This window comes from Rhincodon typus, chromosome 26 (genome assembly GCF_021869965.1).
Source record: "Rhincodon typus isolate 14 chromosome 26, sRhiTyp1.1, whole genome shotgun sequence".
In the NCBI taxonomy this organism is placed as follows: domain Eukaryota; kingdom Metazoa; phylum Chordata; class Chondrichthyes; order Orectolobiformes; family Rhincodontidae; genus Rhincodon; species Rhincodon typus.
In genome coordinates, this window is record NC_063357.1 from 24,315,544 (window position 1) to 24,333,676 (window position 18,133).

Here is an 18,133-nt window from a genome sequence, read left to right on the forward strand (position 1 = left end):
TCCGAGACAACAAGGTGCAGGGCTGGATGAACACAGCAGGCCAAGCAGCATCATAGGAGCAGAGAGGCTGACGTTTCGGGCCTAGACCCTTCATCAGAAAAGGGGGAGGGGAAGGGGGTTTTGAAATAAATAGGGAGAGAGTGGGAGGTGGATAGAAGAGGGATAGAGGAGAGGATAGGTGGAGAGGAAACAAACAGGTCGAAGAGGCGGGGATGGAGCCAGTAAAGGCGAGTGTAGGTAGGGAGTTAGGAAGGGGATAGGTCAGTCCAGGGAGGACGGACAGGTCAAGGGGGCGGGATGAGGTTGGTCGGTAGGAGATGGTGATAATGAGGATGCTGAGGAAGTTGGGGCAGTAGTGAGACAAGATGGACAGGTCTGCAAAAATCTGATAATGGCTAGGTTGGAGGCTGAATGTACTTTGTATGAACATTTGTGGAGTCTTGGAATTATTAGCCAAATCTGGTGGTCTTGCCTTCAAGGGAATTCTTGTTTTTTTAAAAGTAAACAGTAAGAGACTCTGACAGGCATTGATAGTTATTGAATTCGTTTCCTTTGCACCATAAGCTTCTGTTGAGTTTCTTGGCCAGATCATCGTTACGGAGCTTTGCAGGATTACTTGCTTACATAACTCAAGATTTTGTTTGCAAGGGCATCTATGTTCACAGAAACAAAGGGGACTGAACTATGCTAATAGATTGCCAGAGGCATCCAGTGTTTCCAATCCTGATAGGAAAATCTGGCCCATCACACATCAGGACACAAAAATAACAATGAAGTGTATTAAAAAAAACCCTGCTTAATAACTATAAGAGAGTGATGATTAGTTGGCCAGTGGACTTTGAATGTTAAAAGTGTTGCCGAGGAAAATGCACCAGTTGGAAGCTAACTCACGATTAACTGCCAAACTACCTTCACCGGTGTGTGTATTGAACTACCTGTAATATGTGTGAAGGAATTTTTACAGATCCGCGCAACCTCATAAATAGGAACTAATCCATTTGTTCACCATGCAACTTTGAAACTAAAATAGAGCACATCAAAACCATTCTGCAGGATAAGGACTACCTCGATCTGATTATTTCTCACTGTGTGTCTTGCAGACTCATAAACGTCTCTAAGACCTTTGATCCTGAAAAGTACCCAATACACTTCAGATTACCCTGCCATCAACTAAAATGACATACTGCCCAACATGCAATGGTATATGAATTTCAGTGTCAAAATGATGTCAGGCATATAGGCAACACCGGGAGGGTTTATGAGCAGCCGACGTACGAGCGCAATCCATACTAGAGTGCATTAATAAGAATTTTAAAGATCCAACAAATGAAGGATTTTTCGTACTTACAAATATCTATTTTATATTGTCCTGCATCGTGCTCCGAATTATGTACAAAGTGATTTGCAAACAGACTCAAAAATGGAACTCCTTTGCAACCCAGAGACTACCTGTTCGTCCCAAAGAATGACGAATCATACCAAGCAGTTTGTCCCTTCAGCTGTTTCCAATAAGCAAGATACTGAGTGTACTGAATCATCCCACGCTTGGATAACTCATACAAATTGTCCAACATTCGATGTGATTTTGTGATTGGGCAACATTCTCCATGGCAACACCTCTAACAGTCAGAGTCCATTTGTCAACTAATCACACTCTTTTCTCGTATAGTATAAAATTATATTTTTTCTTTGCATTGATATCTCTTGTGAATTGTCCTGTTGAGTGCAAGACGAAAAGCTTTGGCAAAATGTGTCTTTATTCAGCAATACTCAAGTTGCGTACTACCAAATGACTGCTTGAAAACTTATCTTCCGGATAGTGGAAAGAGGGATTAAATCAACCTCAATATGATTCAGAGGTTATAATAATTGATTTCATACAAAAGACCTAATTTGTGGCTGGCAGCTAACGTTTATTCAAAACCTTGAATACTTGCAAAAGTCACCTGCAGCTAATTCTGTTTTGTGTTCACCTTTTGCCAAATGGTTCATACTGAATAATCTAAAGTTGTACGCAAAAAAAAACGATGCATCAAATGACCTATGGATAGTACATCATTAAAAGTTAATCATTAAAGGCAAGAATTTCCTCAATTGCTTAAGCAGAAGAAGTGAATGTTTACCTACTGCTTCTATCATCTGGCTGTGGTAATGATTAATGGAAGTATCTTTTGAAATATATGAACAGTTTTGTTCTACCTCAGTAAATAGCTCTTTCAGATATTTTAAAATAAGCATGAAGAATATTGAGATGTCCAACTCCATGGAAAAGATAAACTCAGTGAAGACAAGAAAAGCATGTGATATCACTGCACAAATTGTTGAAAATGCTAATAAGAACGAAAATGCCCAAACTAGAGTGACTTGGACTCGAAAGATTGAGTTTACATTGGCTGGAATCGGCTATTCAGTGGGTTTGGGCAATGTCTGGAGATTCCCCTTCTTGTGCTATAGGAGTGGAGGAGGTAATTCTACTTTAATTATGATGTGTTTAATATGTGATTCTGAGATTTCCTTTGTGATGTTAAGCAATTAACTTTTCAGACATTATGGGCATGAAAGCCCCGTAATTACTATTTATTTAAATACAGTTCCTTAAGGACTTAATAATCAATTTTGTTTGTTTGAACTATTCTTCAGTTACACTGATGATAGACATTCATCCACCACTTTCATTGAAAATCCCTTTTGAATGAAAAATACAATGAACCAACAGCTGATATAAACAACAACTTAGATTTATACAGCACCTACTGCATCACAATATATCCCAAACTGCCTCACAGGAGCATTATAAACAAAATTCAACACTGACCACACAGGGGATTATTGGAATAGGTGACCAAAAGCTTGGTGAAAGAGGTTGGTTTTAAGCAACATCTCAAAGGAGGGGAAAATTAAAGAGGGAATCACAGAGTTTGGGACATCAGGAGCTCACAGCCAATGAGTATCAGGGGGACTCAATAAACCAGAATTAAAGGAACTCAGAATGTCTCAGAAAATAGGAGTGGATGTGATCACAAGATTAATGTTGCAGCTAAGAAAGATAGACAATGGAGGACACAACTGGGCCAAGCTTTCACACACTTAAAAGCATAATGTAGCCCACCAACCCTAGTATCAGAACCTAGGTATAAACAGGGGCTGGTGTCACACAGCACACATTGCCATGATGGGTGAGATGGATTAGATCCATCAAGACAGGGATGGCTCTTATGAATGGCCTCAAGATTTTGGAGCATAGAATGTGAGATGCCAGCTGGAACGCATTGGAATAGTTAACTGTAAAAGTAACAGGGCCACAGATAAAGGTTTCAGTAACAGATGGGCTGATGCAGTGACAGAGTATGACAATGTTACGGAGGTGGAAATGGGCAGTCGGAGCGATGTGGGACTGGAAGCTTATCTCAGGATTGAACATAACACCATGTTTACAGTCTCATTCAGCCTCAGAGAACTGCCAGACAGAGGGCAAAAGTTAGTGACTGGGAAATGGAGTTTGTCACGGATACTGAAGACAATGCCTGTGATCGTCCTAATATTTAATTCAAGGAAATTAATGCTCATGCAGAATTACAAACAAGCAGCAGAATGAGAGACGTGCTAGCTATTGTATAATACAGTTAGTCTCCCATAATCAGGGTATAAAGGACTATTTCTGGAGGAGCTAACAGGTTCTATATCTGGTCCAGTGCCATACCAGTTCTGCATTTGTTGCCAGAATGTGACAATGTTTTACTAGCTAGAATATGAATGTACTCTTAAGTTATGCCTGATTTCTCACAAAAGACAATGACTAATGCCAGATGGAATGTAATGATGGAGTTTTCTGGCTCATTCTCATCCCTACGTTAACTTGAATGAATTAATTGCAGATCATTGTGCTCAGATTTGTAATTTGCACTCTGACCATGGTGAAGGAATGGAATTTTTTTTTACCCATTTGAACTTAGTGGTGTCAAATTGAGAATTGATTTAAAAATGAGGCAAGTGTCTTCTCCTTTTCACGTGAAATCCAGGTTAACTTGCTTCCATTACAGTTCAAAGCATTCTGAGGTGACTGATAAGCTATGCAGCAAATGCTGTGCCATCATGGATTTGTATCTAACCTGTAAATATATTGTTTGACATTTTGCAAGTGCATCGTGAGTACAGTTTGTATTCTGCCCATTGCCAAAGCCAAATGGATTGTCTACGTTTCTGGCATCCTGCTAGTACGAGCCTACACTTGCAAAATCCAAAACAAAAAGTTTATAAGTTAGCTGCAATTCTCTTGCTGACCAATCCTGAGTGCACTAACAGCTATCATATTTAAAGTATCAGTTAAGCTCACAGTTAAGCTCAAAGTTTATTTATTCTTGCTGGGCGCAACATAAATTCGTACACAGGGATCCATTCTCTGTGAACAAAAGGAATATATTTAATCCATGTGTACCTGGAAGAACGGAGAGCCTATAGTTCAGAAATGTTGTTTCCATGGCAATGCTTCAGCCAATTAATCAACATACCAATCACTGACCTTTCTTTTATGTGATATAAATTGTTTCGATTGCTTGAAATTGGGCATTGTTGCATTTGTCCTGATGACTGCAAGACAAAAAGTTTCAACAAAATGACTCTTCTATGCAATGCACTTACGTGCTGTTTATTCAGATCAGGATTGTTGGCACACTATAATGTGGGCAGTAAGGGCTGATATATTGTCATATTGTCACGTTGTCAAGCGGAATGGAGACTGAGAAATGTTGTTTCTTGGTAAGATGGGAGAGAAAAAATAAAGGCTGTACATTCAAAGGTATTTGTTTCACAAACGAAAGATTTCAGTCATGAGGTGTGCTCTGAAGCATCACAAAACAATACAGCCCGAGATCTTGTAGTCCATTCTTTGCTATTTATTCTCCTCAATTTAAACAGAATACAGGCTTTATATGTGGGGAATTGAAATCCTGCTCCTCAGAAGCTTTGACTGCTGTTGTTAGATTATCTACATAAAGACAGTTGATATAATTTTCACACTGTACATTTTCCAAAACTCTTTTTCCAGTTGATCTCTTGACTGAGATTTTTATAACATCTGCTAAGCTAATTGTCTCTTTGTTATTTATCAGACTGCGTCTAATCCAATTTTTTTTCCCTCTGGTTAGAAACTGTTTCCTTGCAACACATTCTTTAAAAAGGTAAAATTTCAGGTTGTGCATGTAATGTGCTTCAATTTGCTTTCTGTCACATTTTGCAATTTAAATGTTTGGAGGAATGTTTCCACAGAACATTCTTAAGTTGAGATTGTTGCTTCTAAAATTCTTCACTCTGGATGGTTCCAAAGTGATTACTTCAGCAACCATTTTGATTAAAGTTTAGTCCTGAAAAGTTAATGTCTGCTTCCCTTTTGCAGGATGATCTACTTGCTGCACAATTTTCATTGGCATAACACTGTTGTATTATGACTGAAATAGTTTAATTAGAGAGAATGGGTTCGTTGTTGCTGGACATATGGGTTTTATGGGATAGTCATCTAAGAGGCACAAGAGTGTCTAAATATCTATGCAATCTAATTTTCATTGAATAACAGAATGATAAAGTTCCTACAGTATGGAATCAAGCCATTCAGCCCATCAAGTCCACACCGACCCTCCAAAGAGCATCCCCCCCAGACCCTATCCCACTCCATTATCCCTGTTATCTTGCATTTACCATGTCTAATCCACCTAGATATGGACATTACGGGGCAATTTACCACAGCCAATCCACCTACCTTGCACATCTTTGGACTATGGGAGGAAACTGAGCATCCAGAATAAACCCACGCAGACATGAGAAGAATGTGCAAACTCCATACAGAGAGTTGCCCGAGGCTAGAATTGAACCCTGGTCCCTGGTGCTGTGAGATTCTTTGCTTGGACATTGTTTCTATTTAAAATGCTCAGGAATGAGGTAATGAACACTTAATGTAGTTTTTAGATAGTTAGCAGCCAGAGGCTAGATTCAAACAATGGAGAGATGCGGGGAGAGAGGTACAGAAGTTCAGTTCTGAGATGAGGAGATATCAATGAGGAAAACAAAAGAATGTGTTCAAAAGGGAAAAGGACAAGGTCAGCTTATTGAGAAAACAAGATTATTCCTCCATATCAAATTAATAAAGTTATATATTAACCCAGATAAGGCACTTGATCTGTTTTCAACTTTGTGTCATGCACAACATTCTGTTTTGTGATTTGTCGCACATGGTCAACATTCCATCAATGTACTTCTTCAACTTTGTCTCACCTACAAGTAGAAAGCAGACAGAGATAAATCCACTTCAGCAAAGAATGAAACATCTTTTTAATCAGAATTCAAATATTTACCATTCCACTAGCAGTTAGTTTCATGCATTCAGTTGTAAAATAAACAACGATTTGTTTTTCAAAGCTTCAGAAAGGGTACAATTCAATTAGAGTCATAGAGTTATACAGCACAGAAACAGACACTTTAGTCCAACTCATCCATGCTGACCAGATATCCTAAATAAATCTAGTCCCATTTGCCAGCATTTGGCCCATATTTTTCCTATTCATACACCAATCCAGATGCCTTTTAAATGTTGCAATTGTATCAGCCTCGACCACTTCCTCTGGCAGCTCATTCCATACAAGCACGCCCTCTGCATCAAAATGTTGCCCTTAGGTCCCTTTTATATATTTCCCCTCTCACCTTCAACCCATGCTGTGTAGTTTTAGACTCGCCCACCCCAGAAAAAAGACATTGGCTATTCACTGTTTCCATGCCCGTCATGATTTTCTAAGCTTCTATAATGTCACCCTTCAGCCTCTGATGCTCCAGGGAAAATAGACTCAGCATATTCAGCCTCTCCCTATAGCTCAAACCCTCCAAACCCGGCAACATCCTCGTTAATCTTTTCTGCATCATTTCACATTTAAAAACATCTATCCTATAGCAGGGAGACCATAATTGAGCATGGTATTCCAAAATAACAATGTTCTGTACAGCCACCACATGACCTCCCAACTCCTGTACTCAATGCACTGACCAAGAAAGACAAATGTACTAAACACCTTCTTCACTACTGAAAACAACAGATGCTGGAGATCACAGCAGGTCAGACAGCACCCATGGAGAGACAGCAAGCTAACATTTCGAGTCTACATGACTCTTCATCCAGCTCTGATGAAGAGTCATCTAGATTTGAAACATTATAGAGCCATAGAGATATATAGCACAGAAACAGAGCCTTCCGTCCAACTTGTCCATGCCGACCAGATATACTACATAAATCGAATCCCATTTGCCAGCATTTGGCCAATATCCCTTTAAACCCTTCCGATTCATATACCCACCCAGATGCCTTTTAAATGTTGTAATTGTACTAGCCTCCACCACTTCCTCTGGCAGCTCATTTTGTACATGCACCACCCTCTGTGTGAAAAAGTTGCCCCTTAGGTCCCTTTCAAATCTTTCCCCTCTCACCTTAACCCTATGTCCTCTAGTTTTGGACTCCTCCACCCCAGGGAAAACACCTTGTTTATTTATCCTATCCATGCCCCTCATGATTTTATAAAGATCACTCCTCAGCCTCCGACATTGCTGTCTCTCCATGGATACTGTCTGACCCACTGCAATCTCCAGCATTTGTTGTTGTTAGTACAGATTCCAGCATCTGCAGTAATTTGCTCCTGCCTTCTTCGCTACCCTGTCTATCCTGTCTTCAAGGAATTATGAACCTGCACCTCAACGTCTCTTTGTTCAGCAACACTCCCTAGGACCCTATCTTAAGTGTACTAGTCCTGTCCTGATTTGCTTTTCCAAAATGTAGTACCTCACATTTATCTAAATTAAACTCCATCTGCCACTCTTTGGCCCATCGGATCAAGATCACGTTGTACTCTGAGATAGCCTTCTTCACTGTTCACTACGCCACCAATTTTGGTGTTATCTGCAAACTTACTAACCATTCCTCATATATTCATGTCCAACTAATTTATATAAATGACAAATAGTGGACCCAGCACCGATCCTTGCAGCACACTGTTGGTCACAGGCCTCCAGTCCGAAAAACAACCCTCCTCCAGCACCCTCTGTCTCCTGCTTAGTGAAGTCTTCCAGCACCTCACCTGTGGCTATCGATGATACAAATACCACAGCAAGGGGCCCAGCAACCACTTCCCTTGCTTCCCATGGTTTTGGCATACACCTGATTAGTTCTCGGGAATTTATCCACTTTTATGCATTTTAAGATGTTCAGCACACCCTCCTCTGTAATTAGTATTCATGTTTTTAAACTAGAATGGTAGGATTGAAGGAGTTTAAGCTACAGGTACAGTATGCCTTAATGTAACTGTTATATATTTGTGCTACCAACTACTGGTAGCTCATAGTTGGGGTAGAGTGCAGCCACCAGACTTCCTTTCTATACTGTCAGGGCCTGATAGTTAATGGCAGTGGAGGAGGAACTAGTGGTGAGACTGAACAAGAAGAGGCATTTGTCTTAACAACAAGGTGTAGTTTATTGTGTGATTGCAAAGTTGCAAGCACATTGGCTAGTTAGACAAAATAACTAAGACTATCAGGAGCAAGAGATCACATGTCTGATCCCAACATAATCTAAAGTTAGACTCCTCGATTCTCCATCAAATGTTGTGTTAGTCTCCAAGATTAACCCTTTCAGAACCGTGACGTTTTACAACAGTAACCTGTTGCAATGCTAGTTGCTCTTCAACCTAACATTCTCCCAAGATTGACACTCACTGTTCACACAGTGTGCCCATATATATTATTTTCTGATGTAAACTGGAAGAAAAAAATGATGTTTCTTAAGCAAAAAATTTCTGTATATTTCTCAAACAGGTTCAAACATATTAAGACATGACACATTATCTTGAAGTGCAGTAGCTGTTCCCAGATAGGCGCAAAAAATTCAATTTGCTGTCAATTATTTTAAACTTAAGTAAGAGTAATTATGAGGATAAGAAAGCAAAGCAGTGTGAACTGGCAAATTAGGTTAATGAATAGGTCAACTGAGATGCAACGGCAAATATTTCTGAGACACTTCAGAAAACACAGGAAGGGTAAGTTCCCACGAGGAAGTAAAATTCCTAGAGAAGGGCCCACCATCCATGGTCAACTAAAGTAATGAAAGATAGTATCAAATGTAAAGAAAAAGTTCATAATTTTGCAAAGATGGGCAGCAGGTAAGGAAGATTGGGCGGAATAAAGAAACCAGCAAGCATTGAGTTATTTTTTTCAAACAATCAATGCATAGATGCCATTCAGCTGGCTTTTTGTCCCAGAATTTTAATCGAATTCAAATTTTACAATATGCTCTGATGGCAAATTATGCCCATGTCCCCTGACAGTCAAACTGAGGCTCTCGGTTGCTATTGCAGTGACATTGCCACTCACCCAGGCACTCAAAGAAAATCTTAAATTGTCCACTTTGGCAGAATAGTTTTAAAAGGAAGCATATTATTTAAATGGTGATAGATTGCAGAGTTCTGAAATTTAAAAGGATCTGAGTGTCTTAGTGCATGAGTCTCAAATGCAACAATAATTAGAAAAGCTAATGGAATGTTATTTTTATTGCAAGGGATGTCTTTAGAACTCTCATCCTCAACATACAATGAAGGCAGATTTGTTGAGTATTTTCAAGTATGAGTATTATGGATAGATTCATGATAAAGGAGGGGGTGAAATGTTATCAGGTATAGGCAGGAATGTGGAGTAACCAGATCATCGTGGAATAACCAGTTATTGAATGGTGGAGTACATTCAAGGGGCCAAGTGGTTTACTTCCACTCCTAATTCATATGTTTATATGTGCACGTGTATCAATTAACAATCATAGAAAGAGGCTTGCTTAGTTTTATAGTCCCTGGTGATAATTTTTTTCATTTTCTTGAGAATAAAATCAGCCAAGGCAACAGTTTTGTGTATTTCTGAAGAAGGGTCTAGGCCCGAAACGTCAGCCTTCCTGCTCCTCTGATGCTGCTTGGCCTGCTGTTTTCATCCAGCTCTACACCTCGTTATCTCTTATTAAGAATCTTGCTAGTGAGTGAGAGGCTCATAGCATGCATTAGTCTATTCTCACCTCATTTACACGCAGTTTGCTATTCTCCCATGTCACAGAGAGAATCTAGTTAGCAGCTATCACTGACATAAAAGGCAGAGCAGGAACCTGGCTGTTCCAACTCATCACTTAGAATCATAGAGAAGTGCAGTACGGAAACAGACCCTTCGGGCCAACTCGTCCATGCCGACCAAATATCCTAAATTAATCTAGTCTCGTTTGCCAACATTTGGCCCCTTTTCCTCTAAACTCTTCCTATTCATGTGCACATCCAGATGTCTTTCAAATGTTGTAAATGTAACCACCTCCACCACCTCCTCTGGTAGTTCATTCCATACACTCACCAACCTCTGCTTGAAAAAGTTACCGCTTAGGTCTCTTTCAAATCTTTCCCTCTCACCTTAAACCTAGCCCCTCTACTTTTGGACCCCCCTAACCTAGGGAAAATACCCTATTCACCCTAGCCATGCCTCTCATGGTTTTATAAACTTCTGTTAGGTCACCCCTTAACCTCCGACGCTCTAGGGAAAATAACGTCAGCTTATTCAGCCTCTCTATAGCTCAAACCCTCCAACCGTGGCAACATCCTTGTAAATCTTTTCTAAACCCTTTCAAGTTTCACAACATCTTTCCTATAGCACTTGCTGCTCTCAGCCTCCACTTTGGCCAGTAGTCCTCAGGGCATGCTCCATGGATAGTGACTGCCTGTATCCCTCATCTGTTGATGTTGGTATAGTATGTGCCCCAGCCCCACCACATCATCATGGCATATCTCCAACTCAGAATACAGTTATCCACTTCAACACTGCGGTTCGGAGCACATCAACACCTTTGTATTGTAACATTGTGGCCAGGTCACCATATACACAGGGACAGATACTCAACTCAGGGATTACAGCAGCATCTATCAGAGCCTTTCACCCACTCTCTTAGCCCTCACTCAGTACCCATTTGGCTGCTCACAGTATCCCCACTTTGCCTTATCATGCCCCTTTGCCACATCATTCAGAACATATAGCTTCACCGTACTTCTGACTTGCCTTGCCACATAGCAAATACCCAAAGCCAGGCAGATTTGTCTTATTTGCCAGTGATGATAGTCAAATCAAAAACAGAAATTACTGGAGAACTTCAGCAGGTCTGGCAGCATCTGTGGAGAGAAAATAGAGTATATGCTCCAGACCCAGTAACGCTTCTTCAGAACTGTTTTGTTTCAGGCTTCCAGCATCCGCAGTTCTTTATTTTTTGTTTATAATAGTGAAGTCGGTGGACACGTTGCTTTACGAACATCAATGTCGCAACTATACCATATGCCAGCATCTTGTGAGGCAAATACCATGCATGTTCTTCCACAAAGCTCCCATATCTGAAAATCTAATGGGGAATAGTCCTCAGCCAAGTCAAGTGGGACTGTCATCAGTCAGGAGGTGCTGGCACAGTAAGATAGTATCAGTCCAGCATCTTGGATAGAATAAGTCAGCTGCTTGGACATTGAGAATCAGTGATCCCATATTATTAGTGTGGTGGATGGGCCACAATGAGTCCTGCAGGTACAGCAAAGGCAGAAGATTCATGATAAGTCAGTCAAAGTAAGACAGGGATCAGTCTGGGGTCTGATCACTCATCGGTTGGGGCAATCCTTCCAAGTTGGTAACAGAGGTGGGCCGTGGTCAGTCTAAACAATGACAAGGCATTTTGCTGCACTGAATATTAGGGAAAGAGTAGCAACAAAATTCAGACATTGTATGGCTTGAAGGATAGGTAGCCTGTGTAGCTTGACTCTTGTTGCTGCAATTACTGTGACATTCAGTCAGATAGATGAGGCTGCAAAGTGGCAATACATTTCCAAGTGGGAACTTCTGTCCCAATGTAGTGTCAGGCCTGCCCTCAGAAGCTTTTCTATTTTGTTTCCCTCCCACTAGGTGCACTATTCATGGCTGGCAGAGAAGGTCATGGCGGTGGCAAGTAGATCCATCCCTGGTTAGCTCAGGATAGTGTGAGTATGATGCCACAGAGATATGGTATGAGGTGACCCGCAGAGAATTGTGGGAAATAACTCACCTGAGCTCACTGAGAGAAACACTTAGACTAAACAACACTTAGACAGCTTTTAGTAAATTTCAGTCCCTGGTGTTTCCCCTCCTCAAGCAAGCAAGCAGTCAAGAAGCCAGCAGACCATAGCTGAGCCATGAAACTAAAGGAAGAAAGCAACAGGAGCTTCAAGAGTTGCAGTTATAAGGTTAATAGAAGTCAAATATTTAACTGGCATAAGAAAGATGTAAAGGATAATGCTTTACATTTCAGTAATTCATGTCTCCAAGCAGAAAGTGAGAGTTTATGTAGAACATGGCACACTTGAGACACATATTTTTGCATGGTTAGCCAGCCTGGATGAGAAGGCTGAAGACAACAACTACAGATGGTGACTCACCACTTGCAGTCTCAAAGAAATGTAAAGCATGGAGGATGAGGTTGATTGACCTGAAGGCAGATCACATCTAAGCTGTTAAATTGTAATGAATGTGAACATTAATTTAAAATAAAAGCATGCTGGAAACTTCCAGTAGGTTAGGCAGTAATTGTGGTGAAAGTAAAATAGTTAACTTTTCACAGTGATGGCCTTTTATCAGCTTTTAAAGATTAACTATTATTAGCAGGTACCAAGTTAGGGAAAAGGGGGATTGGGTTGTGGGAGGGGCAGATGGGTAAGAAAGAACAATATCTCTGATTGGCTGGAGGTGATTAAATAATGAAAGGAATAAATGTGTAAAACAAAAGAGAAGACAAGGAACAAATAAATTCATCAGTTTTAAAACTGTAGACATATCTAATTGCAATGCAGTCCATTTAGTGCATTTGTTTGACATAGTTGATTTCTTTGCGCTTATGGATTCAGGTGAAATGTTAGATGTTCAAAGTGCATATTCTATAGACACAGGATGTATTATCAATCAAACCATTCTCATCCAATGCTGTCCTGCCAGTGATCAGCATGCTCAACTGAACTATGATCAGCCTGCAAGCTCCTTTTGTTCAGCTATTCACTGGAGAAAAGTTAGGATCCGTCAGAGGGATACTAACAGTTAAAGTATGTTTTCCTTACAAATGTTCATCTCTGAATGTTACATTTTCTTTTTCATAAATTTATATTAATTTAACATTCTCCTGGTTTCTGTGCTAGTTTTCTGTGTTAAACAAACATCACGCTTACATTTAGATTTCCCAATGCCATAATTCTATTCCTGCCATAATAATTGCATAACTTTCAGGTAGTGAACTGCAATGTGGCAATCACAACATCAGCTTCTTTTTGTTCTGATGCATTAACCTTTGCTTCTTCAATTCAGGTAAAAATGGTTCATTCAACATCTATTATGGTCATTATCTGTAGTGAACTCATTAGAATGGAGAAGAGAAAGACAATTTGATTGAAGAACAGGGTTGTAGGGCAAGTTTCTCAATCAGACTTTTGTCCTCAATTGCAATCCACTGTGTGGAAAGCAAATATATTCCATCCATAAATGTCAATGTGTAAAGTGACATTTTCATGGACACAATTATGTCCCCTTTTCCATACACCATCAACCTACCAGGGCTATGAAAGGATAAAGACAACAGATTTACTAAGTTGATTCCAGAGTTAAGAGGGTTAGCTTAAAAGAAAAGGCTGAATAGACTGGGATGATATTTGGAATTTAGAAGAATAAGGGGTGATATTATAGAAGCATATAAAATTATGAAGGGAATAGATATGATAGAAGCAGGGAGATTGTTTCCACTGGCAGGTGAAACCAGAATAAGAGGGCATAGCCTCAAAATTAGGGGGAGCAGATTTAGGACTGAATTGAGGAGGAACTTCTTCACCCAAAGGGTTGTGAATCTGTGGAATTCCCTGCCCAGTTAAGTAGTTGAGGCTTCCAAATTAAATGTTTTTAAACCTAAAACAGATCGCTTTTCGTATAGTAAAAGAATTAAGGGTTATGGTGAGAGGGTGGGTAAGTGGAACTGAGGCCATGAAAAGATCAGCCATGATCTTATTGAATGGTGGAGCAGGCCTGAAGGTCAAGATGGCCTACTCCTGCACCTGGCTCTTGTGTTCTTATGTAGATTTGAATCATAGAGTGTAGAAAGAGACCATTTCGTCCATCAAGTCTGTATGAGCCTCCAAAGAGCATCCCACCCAGACCTGCCCCTCACTCCAGTCCCATACCTTGCACTTGTTTTTTTTAACCATGGCCCACCCACCTAACCTGCACATCTTTGGACTTGAAGGAGCAAATGACAGAAACTGAGGAACAACAACCATTATCAATGTCAATTCACCAGTATGTACCAGAAAGGGTAGCTGTGTAGTTAGTGATTGACTAGGAATGCAGTCAAGAGAGCAGAACGTTTGTCTTTTCCTTAATATTCATTCATGGAATATGGATATTGCTGGCTAAGCCAGTGGTTATTTTTTGTTTTAATTGCCCAAGGCATTTAAGAGTCAACCACATTGCTGTGGAGTCCCATGTACGCCAGACCAAATAAGGATGGCAGATTTCTTTATCTGAAGGATACTTGTGAACCAATTGAGGTTTACAACATTCAGCAATGATTGCACAATTACCATTAGACCAGCCTTTAATTTGAAAATGCTATTGCATTAAAATTTCTCCATCTCCCATGGTGGGATTCAAACCAATGTCTCCAGATGCCAACCTGGAGCTCTGGATTGCTAGTAATTTAATTTTTGTCCCATTTTGTAAGGAAGCACCTTTAAAAAATGTGCTTCATTCCTGCAGGGTGGAGGTGTATGAAGGTGCTTCCATTAATCATATGTGCTTTGAAAGCCTGAAAGCAAAGACAGTTCTTGCCCCTTCTCAACCTTTGGGAGGCTTTTTGTTGTCCGAGAAAGCAGTCAAAGTCAGGTAAACAAACAATCTTGTCGATACATTTACAATGGGTTCTGGAATATTGGGGCTTGATTATCTGAGCATTCATTCTGCCTCACAGCGCCAGGGACCCAGGTTTGGTTCCGCCTCAGGTGACTGTCTGTGTGGACTTTGCACATCCTCCCCATGTCTGTGTGGGTTTCCTCTGGGTACTCCAGTTTCTTCCCACAGCCCAAAGATGTGCAAAATAGGTGCATTGGCCATGCTAAATCACCTATAACATTCAGAGATGTGTTGTTTAAGTGCTTTAGCCACGGGAAATATAAAGTAGAGGGATAGATCTGGGTGGATTGGTGTGGACTTGTTGGGCTGAATAGCCTGTTTCCACTCTGTGGGGATTCTATAAAATAAAAAAAGTCCCATCAGGGTTGTGACAGAGGCTTAGGAGATTGACTGGAATTTTTGAACATGGACAACATGAAATTGGACATGGAGTAGGACCAGTTGGCCAGGAATAAAAAGGATAGATGTCAGGTATCTCAGACAATAAAACAAGATAGCATTGAAAGAAGCTAAAACTATCCTACAAACAGAGGAGGTATCCTTGACTGTTTACCAAGATTTCATTAAGACTAAGGCAATAGAATTGACAAAAAGGCTTAAGGTGGAAGTAGCTGCAAAGCTAAGAAGGCAGAGAGAATTAATGCATTGACAAAGCATAGCATTTGGGACTGCTGGAAATAATGAAAAGGACTGGGTACACCAAGTAGTGAGTCACTTGAGTTAGTGAGAATTCAATTTCAGATAAAGAATACCAGCTGAGAAGACAGTTTTCAAAAAAATAAGCCGTAGATATAGGAGAAGGCTCTGGTGAAGAAACCCCTATGCATTATCTAAAGTCAAATAAGGAAATGTTTATATTTGTTCAGGACCTACCAAAATTTGAGGAATGGCATATAGAGTCATTCTTTATGATGTTTATAAAGGTAGCAAAACAACTGAAATAGTAGAAGCAAAATTGCCCACCCAGAGCAGATTGATAGGTAGAGCTCGTGAGATTTATGTACCACTGTCAGAGGAAGTTTCTATGGATTAAGACACCATAATTCTTGGTGTGCATTAGTTAGTTCCTGAACTATACCTGCAAAAATTCCAAAACTTAGGAAAACAGCCTGTGCAAACCTACATTATATGTGAAAAGGTAAAGAAAATGATTCTAATTGGTGGATACAAGTATTAGGAGTAAATATCTTTGAAGAATTTTAAAAATTTAAAAACTACCATTAGTAATCAATACTCATGTTGAAATCCCAAGGGCTGCAACTGCAAGACAAGCAGCGGGAATGGCTGACAATGATGAGCTGACGCTAAAAAACTGAGAAGGATAGAATATTGGAGAGTAAAACGAAGGCAAATAGCCAGAATAAAGAGGGGAGAGTGAGAAGGGCATTGGGAATTTTTTTTTAAATTAGAAAGGAAGGTGCTGAGGATAGAAGTAAGGGTCATAGGACTAAGTATTTCCATTGTAACAAAGTGAGTGATTTTCATTTAAAATGTTGGAAGTTGTGTGGGAAGTCCATGGAACATATTGGGGTTTGTAAGGGTGAGCTCAAGAAAGGATCTCATAAGGAAAATACCAAATTGTGACATTAACTATGACGATGAGACTGAAGGTAAACACTACAGTGAGTGTAGGAGAGGTGAGGAAGGTAGATGAAGGATATAAAGGATTTTTGTCAAAAGAAGAGGTAACTCCTTTTACTTCAAATTATGCAGCTAAACCCATAACTATATTACTGAATATGGGAGCACCTCAGACCCTTTTGCTGGGAAAGAACACAATTTGTCTTACAGAGAGAGCATTGAAAGCCAAAGTTTTAATAGATGGGATAAATAGAGGGTATGTACCCATTCTGTTGTACAAATTGTACTTACAATGTGACATGTTGTCCAGAACAGTGGCAGTAGGAATTGTTCAGAAATTGCCTGTAGATGGAGATGACTTACTCTTGGATAATGATTTAGCCAGGATGAAAATTACAGTTTCACCCATAATCACAGCAAGTCTGAGAGAGTTTAAAGGAATAGAACAGTTACAGAAACAAGTTCCAGGTATTCTTCCATTATGTGTGGTGATCAAAGCAATAGCTAAACAAAACAAGTCACTGGAGATCAAAGTAAACCGCAAACAAACGTTGGTGTAGCTGAACGTGTATTTCTGACATTTTCTAACCAAGCTACTCAGAAATTTTATTACACACCTTCAAAATAGATGGGATTGAACCTCCTAGTTCAGAGGTAGGGGCATTATTATTGTGCCAAAATAGCCCTTACCTGAAGATGTTTTCAAGGATGAAAATAATTCAAAACAAGTGTTTAGTCCATCTTCTTAAACTAAAGCTCACAAAGCAGATCTGGAGGTAAACAACTTAGCACAATAAGCCCACACTGCTTCAGGCTGAAGAAATTCAGAGTTCTTATGTTAAAATGGAATTCTGATGAGAAAGTGGAAACATCCTCACAGATCTGCAGATGAGAAATCAGATAGTGGTAACCACGCCATCCCCCCCACCTGCCCCAAGGTATCAGAAGAAGATAAAAACCGAAAGAATGGCGGATGCTGTAAATCAGGAGCAAAAGCAATTATTCCTTACTAAGACTGATCTATTGAAGGGAGTACTGAAAGTAAAATTAACTTGAAGAGTTAAATGATAGCAGCTTTTGGTATACCAAAATGGATTGTGTAAAGATCGCATCTTATTTTTCTTTATTTTTGATTGTGAACTAAAAAGGGAAAAGGACTATTTTAAAACCAAGGTCTGTGGAAGGATTTGTTCCTCTGTTGGCCTCATTGTGAGCTATCTTTATACTATTGCTTTGGAAGCAGTGGGAGAAGTAAAATAATATGGCATGGCATTTTAGCTGGCAACAGTGCGCAGTGTGGTTTGCGCAGTTGTGACCAGTTGTAGATGCCAGAGGTTATTCAGACTGATGACAGTTCTGAGTGGCTCTGGGGGACACTAAACAGCTGATGTAGGGTTTGGTCATTGCAGACACAAACATTCAGACTGTAAAAAGCAGAATGTGTGTGTGTCCCTCTCTCTCTCTCTCCAATAAAAGTAATTGAAGTCTAAAGAAAGCCAGTTATTCTCTCCGAGACAACAAGGTGCAGGGCTGGATGAACACAGCAGGCCAAGCA

The 18,133-nt window shown here is 40.0% G+C and overlaps 1 protein-coding gene across 1 annotated transcript in view; it reads left to right on the forward strand.

Annotated features, from left to right (window-relative positions):
* Positions 1–2,189: 2,189 nt before the first annotated feature.
* The window catches only part of si:ch211-283g2.1 (sodium- and chloride-dependent GABA transporter 1), a 91,338-nt gene continuing 75,394 nt past the window's right edge, over positions 2,190–18,133 (forward strand). Inside the window, exon 1 of the mRNA XM_048612364.1 lies at positions 2,190–2,465. Coding sequence (XP_048468321.1) covers positions 2,237–2,465 — 229 coding nt within the window. The 5' untranslated portion in view covers positions 2,190–2,236. The remainder of the gene's footprint in view (positions 2,466–18,133) is intronic.